The sequence below is a fragment of the Erpetoichthys calabaricus genome, chromosome 10, assembly GCF_900747795.2.
Source record: "Erpetoichthys calabaricus chromosome 10, fErpCal1.3, whole genome shotgun sequence".
Lineage (NCBI taxonomy): Eukaryota > Metazoa > Chordata > Cladistia > Polypteriformes > Polypteridae > Erpetoichthys > Erpetoichthys calabaricus.
Window position 1 is genome coordinate 120,555,732 of NC_041403.2, and position 19,041 is coordinate 120,574,772.

The 19,041-nt window shown below is 36.6% G+C and overlaps 1 protein-coding gene across 1 annotated transcript in view; it reads left to right on the top strand.

The window, feature by feature from the left end:
* Nucleotides 1–19,041, top strand: part of sycp2 (synaptonemal complex protein 2) — a 176,403-nt gene that overhangs the window by 135,083 nt on the left and 22,279 nt on the right. Inside the window, exons 21-26 of the mRNA XM_051932457.1 lie at nt 9,115–9,239; nt 11,111–11,205; nt 11,293–11,392; nt 12,164–12,222; nt 12,779–12,857; nt 14,410–14,466. Of these exons, the coding sequence (XP_051788417.1) occupies nt 9,115–9,239; nt 11,111–11,205; nt 11,293–11,392; nt 12,164–12,222; nt 12,779–12,857; nt 14,410–14,466 (515 nt within the window). The remainder of the gene's footprint in view (nt 1–9,114; nt 9,240–11,110; nt 11,206–11,292; nt 11,393–12,163; nt 12,223–12,778; nt 12,858–14,409; nt 14,467–19,041) is intronic.

Here is a 19,041-nt window from a genome sequence, read left to right on the forward strand (position 1 = left end):
ATAAGACGGGGTCTTATTTTAATTTTTGCTCCAAAAGATGCAGTAGGGCTTATTTTCAGGGGATATCTTATATTTATTCATGTACAACAATATACATTTATTCAAATACAGTCATGTCATCTTCTGGAATATCGTCATAACTCTCCACGTTGAAACCCTAAATTCCAGCCTGAATTTCTTGCTACGTCAGCCGCTTTTAAATCACTATGCGCTTCTGGGGCTTCCTCCTGACCTGACAGCAGCAATAGATCGCCACACAGAACACATTAAATTTATGATATTCCAGCTCTCTGCACATTTACAATTCTTAGATTTATATTTGATATCACTTTCATGATGAAATGCATTAAAATGTGTATGTTACATTTTACAGATAAATTAAGTTAACATTGTTTACTGTTAATAGTTGCACATATGGGGTGGCACGATGGCAGAGTGGTAGTGATGCTGTCTCACAGGGAGTCCTGTCCCTTGTGATCCCTGCCTGGAGTTTGCATGTTTTTCCTGGTGGGTTTCCACACTGTGCTCAGTTTTTCATCCAAAGACATGAAGGTTTGGGGATTTGGTGAAGCTACAATGACGCCAGTGTATGTGTGTGTGTGTGCGCGCTTGTGTTCACCTTGCGATGAGCTGATGCTCCGTCCAGGGATTGTTTCTTTCTCACGCCCAGTGCTTGCTGGAATGGGCACATCCCCGAATTGATGGATGTAATCATTAAACACCCTTTTCAGAGATATTGTGGCATGGTGTCCTTGGAATTTAATGGTTGTTTCGGGCACATGCATTGCGTGGTGCCTTACTTTTCAGCTGACGATCTTGATGAGAGCTTATTTTTGGGGTAGGGCTTATATTATAGAGCAGCCTGAAAATCATGCTAGGTCTTATTTTCAGGGTTACATGGTAGGTGTTTTATTATTATTATTATTCTTACCATCAGAGATGCTTTTCATTAGAACTATTCTTTTTAGTTTCTATTTAAATAGCATGCTTATAGACATTATTACTGGTTAAAGAAGGGTTGCATCTGTGTGCATCAACATAGGAGAAAAAGACAAAGGGTATTCCCACACTGAAAAGAAAAGAAGGTAAGAAATAGAACCTTTAGGTTGTGCATTCATTTCATATGACTTAAGGTAGAACCAAAATGTTGTGTCTCTTACTGTCTCTTTTTTAATGTCAGTCTTGATTAGCTGTGTTATCTGTTTTAGCACACATAGGAGAAATTACGACACACACAAGCTGATTTCACATAAATATTCTAATATTTAAATGCCAGCATTGATATATAAAATCTTTGCCTTTCACTCCCTGCTAATTCTTTCAAATTAGTCATAGTTTTCCTGAAAGTCTTTCAATGGCATGGCAAGCAATGGCATTGGGTGGAGGTTACATGAGAATAATTGACATGAGTGAATTTCCCCTTGTATGTATCCAGTGGAAGTGAACCATTTTATAATTATATTATTATATTAGTTTAATTATCCAGTTAATCACAAGAAAATTAGTACAAAGGAATAGCAAAGTTAGAGACCACGTAAGAAATGAAATTCCAAAACTTGAAATAACTTTAAACAGTGGATAGACAGCGTAAACTTAGTAGTGGATAACAGATACAGTAGGTGGGTTGATAGAGCAGTTCTTAGTACTGATTGCCTCATAGCACATACAGTAAGGATCAGGGTTGATTGCAGGTTTGATCTGTGTTTCTGTGTAGATTTTATGCTGGTTCCAAATCACAAAGATATGTATTTTAGTGTATTTAGTGTTTTAAATTGCCAGCGTGTGCCGTGAAATAGAGTGGCTTTTCATCCCGGATGGATTCTTGTCTTGTTTTAGGTGCTGTCAGGGTTGACTTGACATGGATGTGCATTTCTAAAGGTCAGTCAGTCAATCAGTCATTTTCCAACCCGCTATATCCTAACACAGGGTCATGGGGGTCTGTTGGAGCCAATCCCCGCCAACGCAGGGCACAAGGCAGGAACAAATCCCAAACAGGGCGCCAGCCCACCACAGGCGGTCTCGTGGCCTGGAACCCCTACAGATTTTATTTTTTTCTCCAGCCTTCTGGAGTTTTTTTTTGTTTTTTCTGTCCACCCTGGCCATCGGACCTTACTCCTTTCTATGTTAATTAATATTGTCTTATTTTAATTTCTTATTTTGTCTTTTATTTTTCTTCTCTCCATTATGTAAAGCACTTTGAGCTACTTTTTGTATGAAAATGTGCTATATAAATAAATGTTGTTGTTGTAAAGGAGTAAAGAAAATTGATGGATGAAATTTAAAAAAAAAAAAAAAAATTGTGGCACTGAAGAAGGGTTTTTCTGCCAATCATTAAGTAAACCACGCTCCCACTTCCCTCTCAGAGATGCAAGTAGGTAGATAGATAGATAGATAGATAGATAGATAGATAGATAGATAGATAGATAGATAGATAGATAGATAGATAGATAGATAGATAGATAGATAGATAGATAGATAGATAGATAGATAGATAGATAGATAGATAGATAGATAGATAGATAGATAGATACTTTATTAATCCCAAGGGGAAATTCACATACTCCAGCAGCACCTAACTGATACAAAAAACAATATTAAATTAAAGATTGATAATAATGCAGGTAAAAACAGACAATAACTTTAAATAATGTTAACGTTTACCCCCCCGGGTGGAATTGAAAAGTCGCATAGTTTGAGGGAGGAACGATCTCCTCGGTCTGTCAGTGGAGCAGGACAGTGACAGCAGTCTGAAGCTGAAGCTGCTCCTCTGTCTAGAGATGACACTGTTTAGTGGATGCGGTGGATTTTCAATAATTCATAGGAGCCTGCTGAGCGCCCGTCGCTCTGCCACAGATGTCAAACTGTCTAGCTCCATGTCAACAATAGAGCCTGCCTTCCTCAGCAGTTTGTCCAGGCGTGCGGCGTCTTTCTTCTTAATGCTGCCTCCCCAGCACACCACCGCGTAGAAGAGGGCACTCACCACAACCGTCTGATAGAACATCTGCAGCATCTTATTGCAGATGTTGAAGGACGCCAGCCTTCTAAGGAAGTATAGCCGGCTCTGTCCTTTCTTACACAGAGCATCAGTATTGGCAGTCCAGTCTAATTTATCATCCAGCTGCACTCCCAGGTATTTATAGGCCTGCACCATCTGCACACAGTCACCTCTGATGATCATGGGGTCCATGAGGGGTCTGGGCCTCCTAAAATCCACCACCAGTTCCTTGGTTTTGCTGGTGTTCAGGTGTAGGTGGTTTGAGTCACAACATTTAACAAAGTCATTGATTAGGTCCCTATACTCCTCCTCCTGCCCACTCCTGATGCAGCCCACGACAGCAGTGTCACAAGCGAACTTTTGCATGTGGCAGGACTCCGAGTTGTGTTGGAAGTCCAATGTATATAGGCTGAACAGGATTGGAGAAAGTATAGTCCCCTGCGGCGCTCCTGTGTTGCTGACCACAATGTCAGACGTGCAGTTCCCAAGACACACATACTGAGGTCTGTCTTTAAGATAGTCCAAATCCATGCCACCAGGTATGAATCTACTCCCATCTCTGTCAGCTTGTCCCTAAGGAGCAGAGGTTGGATTGTGTTGAAGGCGCTAGAGAAGTCTAGAAACATAATTCTTACAGCACCACTGCCTCTGTCCAAGTGAGAGAGGGATCGATGTAGCATATAGATGATGGCATCCTCCGCTCCCACCTTCTCCTGATATGCAAACTGCAGAGGGTCGAGGGCGTGTTGAACCTGTGGCCTCAGGTGGTGAAGCAGCAGCCTAGTCTCTCCATGGTCTTCACCACATGTGATGTCAGAGCAACAGGCCGGAAGTCATTCAGCTCACTAGGACGTGATACCTTTGGGACTGGGGTGATGCAAGATGTTTTCCAAAGCCTCGGGACTCTCCCCTGTTCCAGGCTCAGGTTGAAGATGCGCTGTAGAGGACCCCCCCAGCTCCGATGCACAGACCTTCAGCAGTCGTGGCAATACTCCATCTGGACCCGCTGCTTTGCTGGCACAAAGTCTCCTCAGCTCTCTGCTCACTTGCGCTGTTGTAATTATGAGTGGGGATGTCTCTCCTATGCTGGTATCAGCAGAAGCATGTGTGGAGGTGAGAGTGAGAGTGGGTTAGGGTGGTCAAACCTGTTAAAGAAGTTGTTCATTTGGTTTGCTCTCTTCACGTGTCTCTCAATGGTGGTACCCCGCTTTGAGCTGCATCCAGTGATGATCTTCATCCCATCCCACACTTCCTTCATGCTGTTATTCTGCAACTTCTGCTCCAGCTTTCACCTGTACTGCTCCTTCGCCGCCCTGAGCTGGACTCGGAGTTCCTCTGCATGCGCTTCAGCTCATGCTGATCACCGTCTTTAAAAGCCCTATTCTTCTGGTTCAAAAGGCCCTTGATGTCACTTGTAATCTATGGCTTCTTGTTAGCATAGCAGCATACAGTTCTTACTGGAACTACAATGTCCATACAGAAGTTGATGTAGTCAGTAGTGCAGTCAACAACTTCCTCAATGTTCTCACTATGTGATCCCTGCAGGATATTCCAGTGTGTTGTTCCAAAACATTCCCTCAGAGCATTCTCAGCCTCCGGGGTCCACTTCATGAATGATCGTGTGGTTGCAGGTAGAACCCTCACTTTTGGTTTGTAGTGAGGCTGAAGCAGAACCAGGTTATGATCTGCTTTCCCAAGCGCAGGCAGCGGGGTGGCGCTGTATGCGTCTTTAACGTTTGCATACAGTAAATCAATAGTCTTATTTCCCCGGGCGTTACAGTCCACATACTGGGAGAAGGCAGGTAATGTTTTGTCCAGCGTCACATGGTTAAAGTCTCCAGCGATTAGCACAAGCACCTCAGGGTGCTGCGTTTGTAACTTAGCAACAGCAGAATGGATGATGTCACTCGCTGTCTCCACGTCCGCTCGAGGAGGTATGTACACAATGACAACAATGACGTGTCCAAACTCTCTGGGCAAGTAATAGGGACGCAAACTTACGGCCAACAGTTCGATGTCCCTGCAGCAAGTGGAGACTTTGACGTTAACATGTCCAGAGTTACACCACCGTGTATTAACATAGAGAGCGAGTCCTCCTCCTTTGTGCTTCCCACAGGTACTTGCATCTCTGTCCGCTCTAACTGTGCTAAACCCGGGTAGCTCCACGTTAGCATCTGGGATGGTGGTAGTTAGCCACGTTTCGCAAAAATACAACAGACTGCATTCTCTGTAGGTTCTGACATTTTTCACCAGTGCAGCCAGTTCGTCCATCTTATTTGAGATTGAGTTCACATTCCCCAGAATCACAGAAGGCACCGAAGGCTTAAAACGCCACTTTCTCGCAAGCTGCTTCTTTTTTAGCTTAGTGCCTGCTCTGCTGCCACGATACCGCCTTCTTACCTCGTCGGGTAAATAGGGAACCACACCGGCACTGGCATTTGTTCTCAGCACTCGAAGGTGAATACTTGAATAGACGAGTCTCGGCGTGTAAAAATCCATGCCCACGTTGTAAAAGTAAGTGTGTCCAGGGAACAAATCCACATAAAATAAAGTGATAGGAGTGATCAATAAATAAAAATGGAAAAATAAAAGTAGAAAAGTACACATACACATACAGTCATACACGGAGCTGCTGAAAAGGCTGCCACTCTTGGCGGCGCCGGAACTGAAAGTCAAGAAACTGCTGATCTGGGAGAATATGTCAGCATTTCTGGGTCTGTCCACTCCATTATTGGGATTTCCGCTGTACGTAGGTATGATTGATCACCAGTAAAAATTAAAATAAATATGCATGCAAATATTTTTTTAATATGCTTAGCTGCCTATTTTACTGAAATGGCCTTTTGCTCTAAAGTCACATTACACTGCAGCAGTTTGCAGTGGAAGTATATAAAAGAATGTTCATCTCCTTTATTGATCTTCATCTTAACTGCTTCCTGGCCTGTTTTGTGATTCATCTGTCTGAAGGATAAATAGGAAGGACCAGATTAGCAGCAGAAGATACTGCTGCCAAGCAGTGGGTCAATTTTTAGTTAATAAAATAGCCACTGGTTAAATTAAACTGCTCCAAATTATAGGTGTCTAATGTTTTATAAAATTATTGTGAAGTGTGCTATATTTGTTTCTTAGTCATTTAATTTTTTTCCAGTTTAGTACAAGATGAATATGTGACAGAGCATTGTCCCAGCATACTCTATATACTTTGCTTCATTAATCCCACAGTAGACTTCAAAAGGGATAATGTGGTGACTTGCACGTAAACCTAGGAAGTTAACAAAAGAGCATCCAATCCATCAAATTCTCTGTTGTAGAAGATTTATTTAATTAATGCACAATTTATCACTCGTATTGGGGCTTATAAGCCTCTAGAGGGTGCCCGTGTCTTACTGAATGAAGGGAGCGTGCAAGTTTTTCTCTACTACGAAACAGAGACAAAAATTTTAAAAATAGTCACTTTCATGAATATATAATTTTCCAAACCAATTTAAAACCAAAATAAAAATTTCTAAGGAAATTTAGAAACGTCATTAGCAAAATTATTCTTTTGAATATAAAACTTTAGTCATATATAATATATATATACATTATATATATAAAATTTAATAAATTATATATGTTTTGTGTAATTTATACTATGTAGAAGCTTAAGTTAGATACCTTATCATTCCTGAACTTGACTAGGTGGGTGCTATGTATAACCAACAATATATTGACAAGTGGTCATTATTTTTTTTATTTTTTCTGAAACACAACACTAATAGTTTGCGTGTAATAACTGAGATGTTTTGCTTATGTTTTCAATGGAAGATACATATATAAACCTATTGTTTGATGCAAAATAGTTTGCCGTGCCAATTTGTTTATGCTGCAAATATACAGTATTTAGCTTATTTCAATGGCTAATCTCTCGGGTGCAAACAATGTTTGTGCAACAGTTGCCAGTGGCTGACATCTAAGACAATGTAAGACTTAATTATTATTATTTTTTTTATTTTTTTGCCCTTGTGATGAGTTAAGAAGAGAGGTTGTAAATGACACTCTTCAACTAACAGTAGCTGAATAGGGATGTGACTGGAGGATATGACTGAAATGAGAGGAAAATTTGTTAATTCTATCCCAACTGCCCCGTTGTCCACAGAGCAATCTTAATAGTTGGGACATAAACTTGGCAAGTCAATAAAAGTTCAGCACAGGGGTGCTAACTCGGGTTAACTTCAGTTTGTCTCATAGCTGTTGAAAATCTGAAAAACAGATGGATATCCACTTCAAACTATACATTCCACGTCATTGCTTTGAGGCTGGGATAGATTTAGACTTGATAGTTGAGGAGATGACTGCATTAAGTAAATCATTTCACGACTTTCCTAGAACTTTGTCTTGCTGAAAATGCCCTTTTGTATATTGGTACTATGCTACTTTGAAATACTGCATCTAGCCTATGAGAATGTTCAGATATTTTGTGTTATTTCAACATTTTAAATTTCATATAAAGAGGAAAACAAAACCTTTCAGTCCCAATAGACAACTACATTATTATGGAGACCCAACAGGATTGATCAATGGGATTTCTATCATTTCTTGGTGCAGCATTGCATAAAATAGGCACTTGAGCAGTGAGACTATAGTATTGGACAGTTAACCATGAGGTTACAAGTCTAGTGTCCTTTACTAAACTGGTATTTGATGCTGAGAAAGTCAAGTAGCCTGCCTGTGCTTCAGACTGAGGTTTGGTTTGTTCTCCATGATAAGGTGAGGACCTCGGGATAGATCTGCTGCTTCTCTAGATCAAGAGTAGGCAGTTGAGGTGTAGTGTATTTGTTTTTTGGATCTCTTGGAAGCCTCCCTTGGGATGTGTATCAGAACAACCAACTACAAGAAAACAGAGGGGCAGACCTAGAACATGCTGGTAGGGATTATGTTTCTTGACTGGTTTGGGGCCTTGTGTGAATTCCCCAGTAGGAGGTGAAGGAACTTGGTGGGGATAGAGTGGTCTGGTTAGCCCAGCTCAGCATGCTTCTACGGCAATCCCATAAGAAAAAGCTAAAACAAATTATGGTGATGATGACTGGCTTGAATATAAAAGTGAGATTAATAATGTAAACTGTACCTAGTGAGTAATTTTAAAATTTTGTATTTTGTGATATAAATGTGACCTAACCTGTCTAACATGATGATGTGATTAACATAAATATAATTGTAAAACTATATGCTGTAACAGAAAGGAAGAACATGAATTTATATTGTATAAAAAATATTCTATTTTAGTGAACACTAGTATAATTACTAAAAATGAAATGTCTGAAGAGAGTGACACCAGTGGTAGTAGAAATGAAGAAGGGATAGAAAGACAAGCTGCATTTAGAGAAGAGAAGCATTTTGAGATTAAATCTCAGACAAATGAAAGAGGTAAGGTATTCTTTGTCTTTTTAATAGTGCTTCATTACAAAAACAAAAGAGAAACTACTGATACTTAACCAAGATGATTCCATCATCTTTCAGGTCTTGCAACATAATGGCGTGCCTAGAAAATACCATAGTAGTGGTGGTATTGTCAAGTGTACAGAGTACAGTGAAAGTCTCAAGTTAGACATGCATTGCATTAATTATTCTTTAAAATGTGTAACTTCATTTTATTTTGTTTCATTCAAAATGTTATTGAAAGTGTTTAATATGATTGATAGTAAACCATAAAGCTGCTACTTCAGCCCTGAGCAATTTCCTTTGTCTGTTTTGTGTTGCAATTATAAAAAGGTATCAACATGTGCTGAGTTTGACATAAGCCAAAAAAACAGATATAATGTTTGTTACTTGATCGTAGTGGACTTTATTAATGGACTTTATTTTTGGCAATACCACATCTTAGTACCTTATAGTTATCTTCATAGAATGCATTGCCTGTTTCAGGTATTGACTTCAGAACAAGGGCATAAATATTGAAGTGGCTTATATGACAAAAAAAGGCTCATAGGACATAGCCAGAAGTATTACATGTATCTTTCATTGCTTTAAGGTGACAGAGGCAGAGAAGATCAAAATAAAAGCAGGACTTTAGTTGCCGCTAAATGTCTGGGCAATTAAACTGTGTACAGTATATAATTATTTGTTTATTTTTCTTCCAGACTCCGAAGTACACTCCATGCTTTCTTCTGCTGAGATGAATCTGAGCTGCTGGGAGGCAAGCACAGATCGTGAAGTGGGGATGATGTGTCATACATTTAGCAGTGAATTAAAAAGAAAATTCCAGGTTTGCATAAATTTAAACAAGAAAATAAGCAGAAAACTTGGAGGGTATCGATTGACTTTTATTAATTGGCTTGTAGATTGTTTTTGTCACACCCATTTCCATAATGTACATGTAGGAGGGACACCTTTCCATTTTATAATTACTAGTACAGTAGCAAGCCAATGCAACAGTCAGAAATTTTTATTGATAAATAGTATTTAATACTGCAATGAAAGTTTAATCAAACATTGAATAAATATCAACTGAATATATTAGTAGCTCTTCTCACTTTCACGGATTGATTCAATAGGTTCATGTCCTAGATCTTCCCTGCATGGAGTTTGAATATTCCCTCTGTGTCTGTGTGAGGTTCTTGCAGGTGCTGTGCTTTCCTCCTACAGTCCAAAAACACACAGATTAGGTGAATTGGCAAAGCTGAATTGACTCTGATATATAATATGTGTGTGTGTGTGTGTAAGAGTGAGTGTTTTCACTCTGCAGTGGTGTGGAGCTCGGTCCAAGGGTTATTTTTTCCTTGTATCCAATGCTTTCTGGGGCTTGGAAGATGGATGGATGGTATCCATAGAATTCTGTACTTGTTTTATATGCCAGAATTTGTACTAAGCCACTCATCTGGCTACTGTTCTCATATGCTGCTTTTCCCTGACTTTAAGCATTTTGCTGTATCACCTCGACAACATCGGAACTACAAAATAGGAGTAATTGGAACAAAAAGTACAGATCTAAGTGAGTGCTCATGCATTGTTTGTTACCACATTTATAAAAACCATTAAGAGTAATTTAGTTCTAGTGTTTTTCAAAATTTTGATCTTTGTTTTTACTTTTATTGGGAGCTAAAGAGAAACAATTGGTAATGGCAGCACACACGAAAAAGCATCAGAATGCCATACCTAACTATTTTCTAAGCCTGCTTAATCCTGAACAGGGTCATAGGGGACTGGCGCCTATCCAAGCAAGCATTGGGCACAAAGCAGGAAAAATTCATGGACAGTGTGCCAGCCCATTGCAGGGTGAACACACAGCCACACCCACAGCAGAGGCCAATTTTGCATTGCTCATCCACCTAACCTGCATGTCTTTATGCTGTAGGAGGAAACCCGAGCATCTGGAGGAAACCCATGTGGATACAGAGAGAATGTGCTAACTCCACACAGAGAGCACCCGATCACCTACATTTTGAAATGAATGTCATTTTGATGCTCTAAGGAGGGGCGGAAAGCCTGCTCTGAGGTCAGGTGGGCATACTTACAGTGCATGAAGCATCATTTTTTGTAGATTCATGTCTTATGGATAATAACAAAGAAAGATGTTGTTGAAAAAATGTTATTTAGGCAAAATAAATATAATATGATATTTTATTGTTTGTAATGGCAGAAAGCAAGGCTTAAAACAGGAATAAGTTTAAAAAATGAATTGAAAAGTGTTCAAATCTTTTGATTTTTTTTCAGTTCTATGCTTTTGCCTTTTGGATTTTTGATACTTTTTTGCTTATTTGTATTGGTGAATTGAAACAAAGATCATTTGATGTTCTTCTTCTATACCTACTGAAGGTTATTTTACTACATTACCAAAAACATTAATTTTTGTACCACATTGAAAGTTTCAACAAATAAGCAGACTCAATTAGATTTTGTTTTGAAGTGAGACATTTTCATTCTCTGCTGTAAATTCAGCTATTCACTCTTAAAAGCCACCATTTGTAAAATAATTTTCAATTAAGTAATTTATTTTCAAAAAAGAGAAGTTTAAGGTAGGATCACAGGGGCCAGAGTAGCTCTGGGCACGGGGCAGAAAAAGAGCTATGCGCAGGATGCCAGTCTTTTGAAGAGACAGAATCTTGAAACTTTAGAATATATCTATTTTTTCCACAGAATAGAGCTAGAACAGTAGAGTATTACAACAAACAGTCTCTGAAGTCAGTCCAGCAACATCTATCTGCCATTAATACTCAAATCCATGAGTGCAGGTCAGTGATGATACTCTTACAATATCTAAAAGCAGTGTTTATTATAATTGTGTAATACTTGCTTTACTTCTTGTTTCTGTAAAACAGGTTTGCAAAATTGGAAAACTTTATTGGAATTATTAAAGAGCAACTGGAGAATCTTGAGAAGGATGCCTTGATCCTTAAAAATATGGAGAAAGATCTAATAGTAAGTGACTTAAGGAATATTGTGTTTTCATAATGTTGAGTTCACAAAACCACACTTTAAAATGTAATAAATGATGCATTATATTATGTTCACATTTTAAATTTACAATTTCAATGCATACTGGAGTGCTGGAATATTGACTGAGAAACATGGTCAAAGAAAGTGAAACCTAAATGTTTAGTCAATTAACAAGCAATGTCTTTTTAGATGTTTATAATAGGTTGCCATTAGAACTTAAAAATCTAACTGTTTTGAGATTATAATAACCACCTGAACTGATATGGAATGATGATTGAATGTGAAAATATAATTGTAGTTTCTCAGTCGGGAGTAATGTCATGTTTTTCAGTGTTTTGAGTCATGATTGGCAACTTTCCACTAGGTTGACTATTCTTGGTACTATGGATACTATTATTGACTGACTAAGTTACCTTTTCTTTGGGTTATCAATTAACAATATTCAGTATTGTGCAATTAACTTGCCAATTTCTGATGTCAGTTTCAAGAACAAATAAATATTTATGTTTGTGGGCTGTATATATTGGCCACCTTCAATCAATCAGAGAGAGTTTTTTGTAAAGGCAGAGATTTTACAAACCAAATCTTCGCATTTTTTAAGAAGTATGCTGTTTTTTTTTTATTTGTAATGTCATTGGCTCTTTGCATCTAGTCCTATTTTCAGGTTACTCAATTGTCCATCTGTAAAAAGTATACTGTAGAATTATCTTTAAGGAGAAGAATAATCTTACTGAGTGTCTTTCCCCTACTCAGGACTTTAGGAAAAAACAGACTCAAGACTTTGCATCTTACAGAGAAAAAGAGCAACAAAGGTGATTTTTTTTTTTTTTTAATTGGAAAATAACTTTTATTACCCCTTTCTCACTATCCTATTCTGGAAAGTTTGCTGCCTTTGAAATCAGTTTTACAAAAGAGGCTGATGATCATTAATGTAGACTTCACTATGTTTGTCTAGTTTATATTTTATAAACCTTCATAGAAAACAGTGAAAATTAAGCATTTATTGTATCCTTTTGATAGGTTGTGTAAAAAGATAACTGGCATCAGGAAAGATGCCAGTGTCTAATATTAAGATTCCAGTTTGGGTCTCAGCATTGTTGAGACTGGAAACACTGATACTGATGTAATGTTATTGATGTAACACATTGTAAATCACAAGATACCAACTGTAGAGTCAGTGAAGGCATCTTTCACTGGCTTCAGATTAAACCATACATTATTTCTAATTTTAAATATTCAGTCAGTCAGTTTCCAACACGCTATATCCTAACACAGGATCACAGGGAATTTTAAATGTTGGAATCTGTAAAATATAGATATTCAGTGATATGTATTGCTTGTTCTTATTTTTTTTTTTTACATTTTCAGAATTCACAAACTTAAAACTTCATATGAAGAAAGCTTTGCTCAAAGCCTTGAAGTGGAAGAAAAAATCTTTGGGTCTGAAGTATGTATACAAATTATTCTAAACTCGATGATGTACTCTAGAGCAGTGTTTTTTGAACTGTATTCCACGAAATCCTGTGTGCTAAAAAGGCTTTGTGATGATCTAGGAGCATAAATATTTCAATTTAAAAAAAAAATCAACTTGTACAATTTTTAAAAGATACAGATTGGAAGTTATGTTACTTAGAAGACATATTTAAGCTTTTGAAAAAGTTTAAGTTCTCGCTTTAGGTACTGTACAATATTTAACAGTTATATTAAAAAAGAAGACTCAAAGAAGAAATTTTAACTTTAAATACAAGAAATTGAAAACAACTTCTTTGATAACTTAAAAACTTAACTGACCAAATGGATGAGACAGAAAAGACATATGAAAGATTACAATTTTAGCCAATTAATTGATCAATCTTTTTCAAAATGTCATTAGTTAAATTTAATGACTATTTCCTTAAAGTTAGGTCTTAAGTGAATGTTCTTTGTGGGTTCTGGGCCCATTTAATCCTAATAAACAAGGAAAGAATGATCTAGTAACAAATAAACAAGATGTGTTGATTGATCTTTCCTCATTCTTTATACAGTATTAAAAATTTAAAGACTAGTTTACTTCTTGATCAGTTTCAGATAAATAATCATTATGACTGATAACATTTAACTGAGTAAACATTTGTTCCTACTCCAGTTTGCTTGTACCAAAAAGTAAAAAAAAACACTTTTCTAGAGTAGGCTTTTAATAGGAATCAAGTGTAACATTTGTGTAAGCATGAATAGTGTAATCATATTAAATATGGGCTGTTTTTCTTTTGTTGTTTGTTATGTGGTATTTGAGGTTAAAACAGTTTTTGTTTCTGCAGATATTATGAGTGAACTGATATAGGATGTTTTTTGTTGTGGAACAGGTTGTTGTTGGTACTTACATTCTTAAATATGTACATTTTGGGACATATAATGTGCAAAGTGATTCCTGAAATTAAAGAACATGTTAAATTACAGTCTTAAATAGTTTATAGTTAGTAAAATTAGCATAAATAACTTTGCTTTGTTTCTAGTTTATTTAAATTTACAGCATTAATTGACTTTGCCTTGTATATTATATACAGAAGAGATTATATAACAGTGGGATAATATGAAATAGAACATTTTACTGAAGCTAATTTGTATAAACAGACAGCAGAAGGAACACATTAATTATATAGGGCTCTGGACAACCAAAATATTTGTCTTACTTCCATAGTAAAGGAGGATTTAGTTTTTATAAAATGTGAATTTTTGTTAAAAGCCTGGTCATATTTGCTGCTAATTAATGAAAATTTGAGAGTACTGTTGAGGAAGACAAAATAAGTGAATAAATTTTAATTGTAGAAGTACAGTACACCTGACAAAACAATGTATCTGTTGTAGTGTCCAGCATACTGAATTATACTTGAGTTAATATTGCTTTCATCAGATCCCTGTGCATGCAACATATTTTATGTAATCGTCACAAAACCTTGTGTAATAACTAGCATTGTACATCATGTTTAACACCTTCTGACATACAAGTTCATTTTCTCCAGATTGACTTTATGAAAAAGGACATGAATGCTATTCTGGAAAGACTCCTTAAAGAAATGGTAGGTACCTGATTTTTTTTTTTTTGCTTCAGTTTTTGCTCATATTGGATTTATATATAATAAGTGTACTGATACATTATTTTCTTCTAAAGTGTACCAAGATGTTTATCACATTTTTAGCCATAAATATGCATAGTATTCATGTTTTTCTCTTTTATGTTAAACCTTGCACTCATTTAATTTTTAAAGGGTGGTATTACTGTGAAGTTTTAAACTAAAGAAGACCTTGATCCAGCTCATAACAAAGTATTAACTCTCTATATAAAATGCTATGGGAAATGTGGAAAGTTTTGTTTATTTAATTATTGGCTTCTTCATTTTTAATGAGACATTTTGATAAGGCTATTAAATTTTCTTTTCCTTACCTTTCTCTGTGGATTAAAATTCTACGCTGTAGTCAAGGTAACTTAACCAAACTTATTTTAAGAAACGGAATAATACTGTTTGTCATTAGCTAGACGTATTGTAGAAATACAATAATTGGTTTTATGTAAACATGAAAGATGGAACATGAGACATATGAGACATAGGATTAACAACAGGTTTTAGCTACTTGTTTAGCAAGGGTTTTAATTAACCTATTTTTCTATCTCATTTAAGATAAATGCGTGAAATACTATAAAAAGTCAACTGTTATTTTGAAATTTCAAATTTGACAGTTTGTAAAAGCTAGTAGTTTTTCTTGACACAGTTGTGACTGACATTTTTTTTACAAATATATATCTATAATAATAAAAGGCAAAGCCCTCACTGACTGACTGACTCACTCACTCACTCACTGACTGACTGACTCACTCATCACTAATTCTCCAACTTCCCGTGTAGGTGGAAGGCTGAAATTTGGCAAGCTCATTCCTTACAGCTTACTTACAAAAGTTAGGCAGGTTTCATTTCAAAATTATACGCGTAATGGTCATAACTGGAACCTCTTTTTTGTCCATATACTGTAATGGAAGGCAGCAAGATGGCCGTAGGAGACTGAGTTGCGTGTCGCGTCATCACGCCTCCCACGTAATCACGTGAACTGACTGTGAACTCAGTACGTAGAAAAGAAGGAGGAGCCTCAAAGAGCGCTGAAGAAAACACTCATTACACAATTGACAAGGCAGCGAAACAATAAGAAGCGAGTGAGTGACGCATACAAGCATCTTCATAAGACACGAGGTATAAAAAAGCACGGTGTAAACAGTAAGTTTAAATTGAGTTTATAGAAACGCTCCCGCTGCCGTTTGCAATACCATATTAGATGACTTTGTAACAGAGTTAAAATTGCTGGAGCGATAAATTTTTAACTGCCGGGTCATGTTGCGTGTTCTTGGGTAGGTACACCAAAAAATGTATACATTTATGCATGTAATGGGCAAACAAAAAATGTACTATACCCGAAAGCACTACAGTAGTACTCAATGTATCTTTACTTCTTAAATGTTAATGTTTTACTGTTTAATAATTTATACGCTTCTTATATGTTATTCAGATTCTTTTATCAAAATACCAGTAACAGCGCACTGCACGATAACGTGGAGTGAATATACTTGACATGACCATTCATAGTATTTATCCTCTTTCTCTGTACGTTTACCATTCCTTTGCTCAGAGGTTGATGAGCTTGCTGCTTAATGAGCAGCTCTTCACCCTAGCGTCCCGCTGCTTCTCTTCTTTCGTCGGCATCTTTTCCCGTTAAAACTGATTTTTTTTTAAAACTTAGTATGTTTTCTTTAATTTTTCAGTTAAGCTGGCACTTAAGTCTTCAATCTGCCTCAAGAATGATTAGCGGAGGTGGTAGACAATGAAAACGTCAGCCGTACGCATCCGCCACGCACGCACTGGTGCGCGCAGCTGTGAGTTGACTCTACAATAAAATAAAATAAAGATAAAAAGAGCAATAACTTGCAGCACCGCTATTCAATTACACTTGCCTAACGCCTCTCCTAAGGGGAAATACTGTGGGATCTGGGCATCCGTCAAAGCAGCAATCACAAGCCCGATTAGAAAGCGGGAAGCTGTGATTTGTACTCTCCCTCCCATGTAACAATCGCAGCCCGTGTTGCAACGCACTATGTATGTATATGTATATATGTGTATGTGTGTGTATATGTATGTGTATATATATATATATATATATATATATATATATATATATATATATATATATATTTGTTCATATGTGTGGGAAAGCGAATAGTAGATGTGACGTAGTATATGTGTACCAAATTTCAAGTCAATAGGTGAAACGGTTTGCGAGCTACAGGTGATTTAAAATCCTGGACAGACAAACGAATAGCCACGGTAGCGTATTATAGAAGAACATTTTACTGTTTAATAATTTATATTTATATGCAATGTGCTTCTTATATATTACTTCATATTCTCATATGATAATGATGTTAATGTTGTTTATATTGATTTCTATGTTATTGTAAGTGCCCTTTATTTGTGGAAAAATAAATTTGGCAATTAAACTTATTTTATACATACATTTTTTTTTTTTCTCTTGCACTCAGTGAGCGAATCCACTGGGTAATCAGCTATATAGATATATAGATATAGATATAGATATAGATATATATATATATATATATATATATATAGATATATATATAGATAGATATATATAGATATATATATATATATATATATATATATATATATATATAGATAGATATATATAGATATATATATATATATATAGATAGATATATATAGATATATATATATATATATATATATATATATATATATATAGATAGATATATATAGATATATATATATAGATATATATATAGATAGATATATATAGATATATATATAGATATATATAGATATATATATAGATAGATATATAGATAGATAGATAGATATGTGTGTATATATATATATATATATATATATATATATAGATAGATAGATAGATAGATATGTATATATAGATAGATATGTATGTATGTATGTATGTGTATATATATGTACATATACAAATATGTATATATGTGTCTGTATGTGTATATATATGTTGATATATGTATATATATATGTGGATGTGTATATGTATATATATATATATGTATATATGTTTATGTATATATATGTTTACATAACCTCTTTAACACACTACTTCTCCGCTGCGAAGCGCGGGTATTTTGCTAGTATATATATATATATATATATATATATATATATATATATCTATACTAATTAATAAAAGGCAAAGCCCTCACTGACTGACTGACTGACTGACTCACTCACTCATCACTAATTGTCCAACTTCCCGTGTAGGTGGAAGGCTAAAATTTGGCAGGCTGATTCCTTATAGCTTACTTACAAAAGTTAGGCAGGTTTCATTTCGAAATTCCACGCGTAATGGTCATAACTGGAACCTCTTTTTTGACAATATACTGTAATGGACGGCAGCTTGATGGCCGTGGGAGGCAGAGTTGAGTGTCACGTCATCACGCCTCCCACGTAATCACGTGAAAAGACTGTGAATGCAGTAGGGAGAAATGAAGTAAGAGCCGCAAACAGCGAAGAACAAAAAATTCATTAAACAATTGAGAAGGGAGCGAGTGAAGCATACAAGCATGTTCATAAGGGAAACAAAGCACGGTGTAAAACGTAAGTTTAAATTAAGTTTATAGAAACGCTCCCGCTGCGGATTGCAATAACATATTCGCGAGATAAAAGTTTAATGAGAAGACACGAGGTATAAACGAACCACACGCCGTGGCGCAACGTTAGGGGCAACAGTTTCAACCATTCTATGATCTGCTTCTCGCAACTGAAAGACGGCACATGGCGGATGTTAGCCGACTTGCTGACCGCAACGTTAGGGGCTTCAACTCTGGCGCTGACGATAGAGATTCGATTCACGAGAGGGGATGCAGTGAGTGTGTATGCCTGATGAGCCCAGAATTAGGGAGAAACACGTGTCGCATACTCTTTGCATTATTTGAAAGTAAACTATTAAAACCATTCTATGATCAGCTTCTGGGAACAGAAAGAGGGCACGTGGCGGATGTAAGGCGACTTCCTGACCAACCACAAGCGTAACCTGGCAGGTAACCACCCATACAGTCAGATTGTGATTCAGAAAACGAATACCATGAATGTAATTACCACGATCTACATACTGTCAAATAAACGAAACACACGCCGTAGCGCGACAGCTGTGAAAAGCGAGGTTCACAAAAAAACAGATCCTTAACAAATTGTTATTGGTATATTTTCGATCCGTTTAAAAAGGTTTTCTTTTCTTCTTAAAAAATTAAAAGCAGTACTTCGCCGCAACGAAGCGCGAGAATTTGGCTATATATATCTGCTTCTCGCAATTAAAACAGGGCACGTGGCGGATTTTAGACGACTTCATGACCAAACATAAGTGTTACCTGCCAGGTAGGGTTACCACTTTTAATACAAAAAAATAAGGGACGCATACTGCAGCGGGTGCCACATCTCAGTGCCAACAGTTTGCAGACTCTACTTAAAAGACCCGCCCTCCTCACTGGACAGTTAAAAAGACCAATCAAACTAACGATGACATCAAGTATTACCCAATCAAAAGTAGGAAAGGAGGCATCT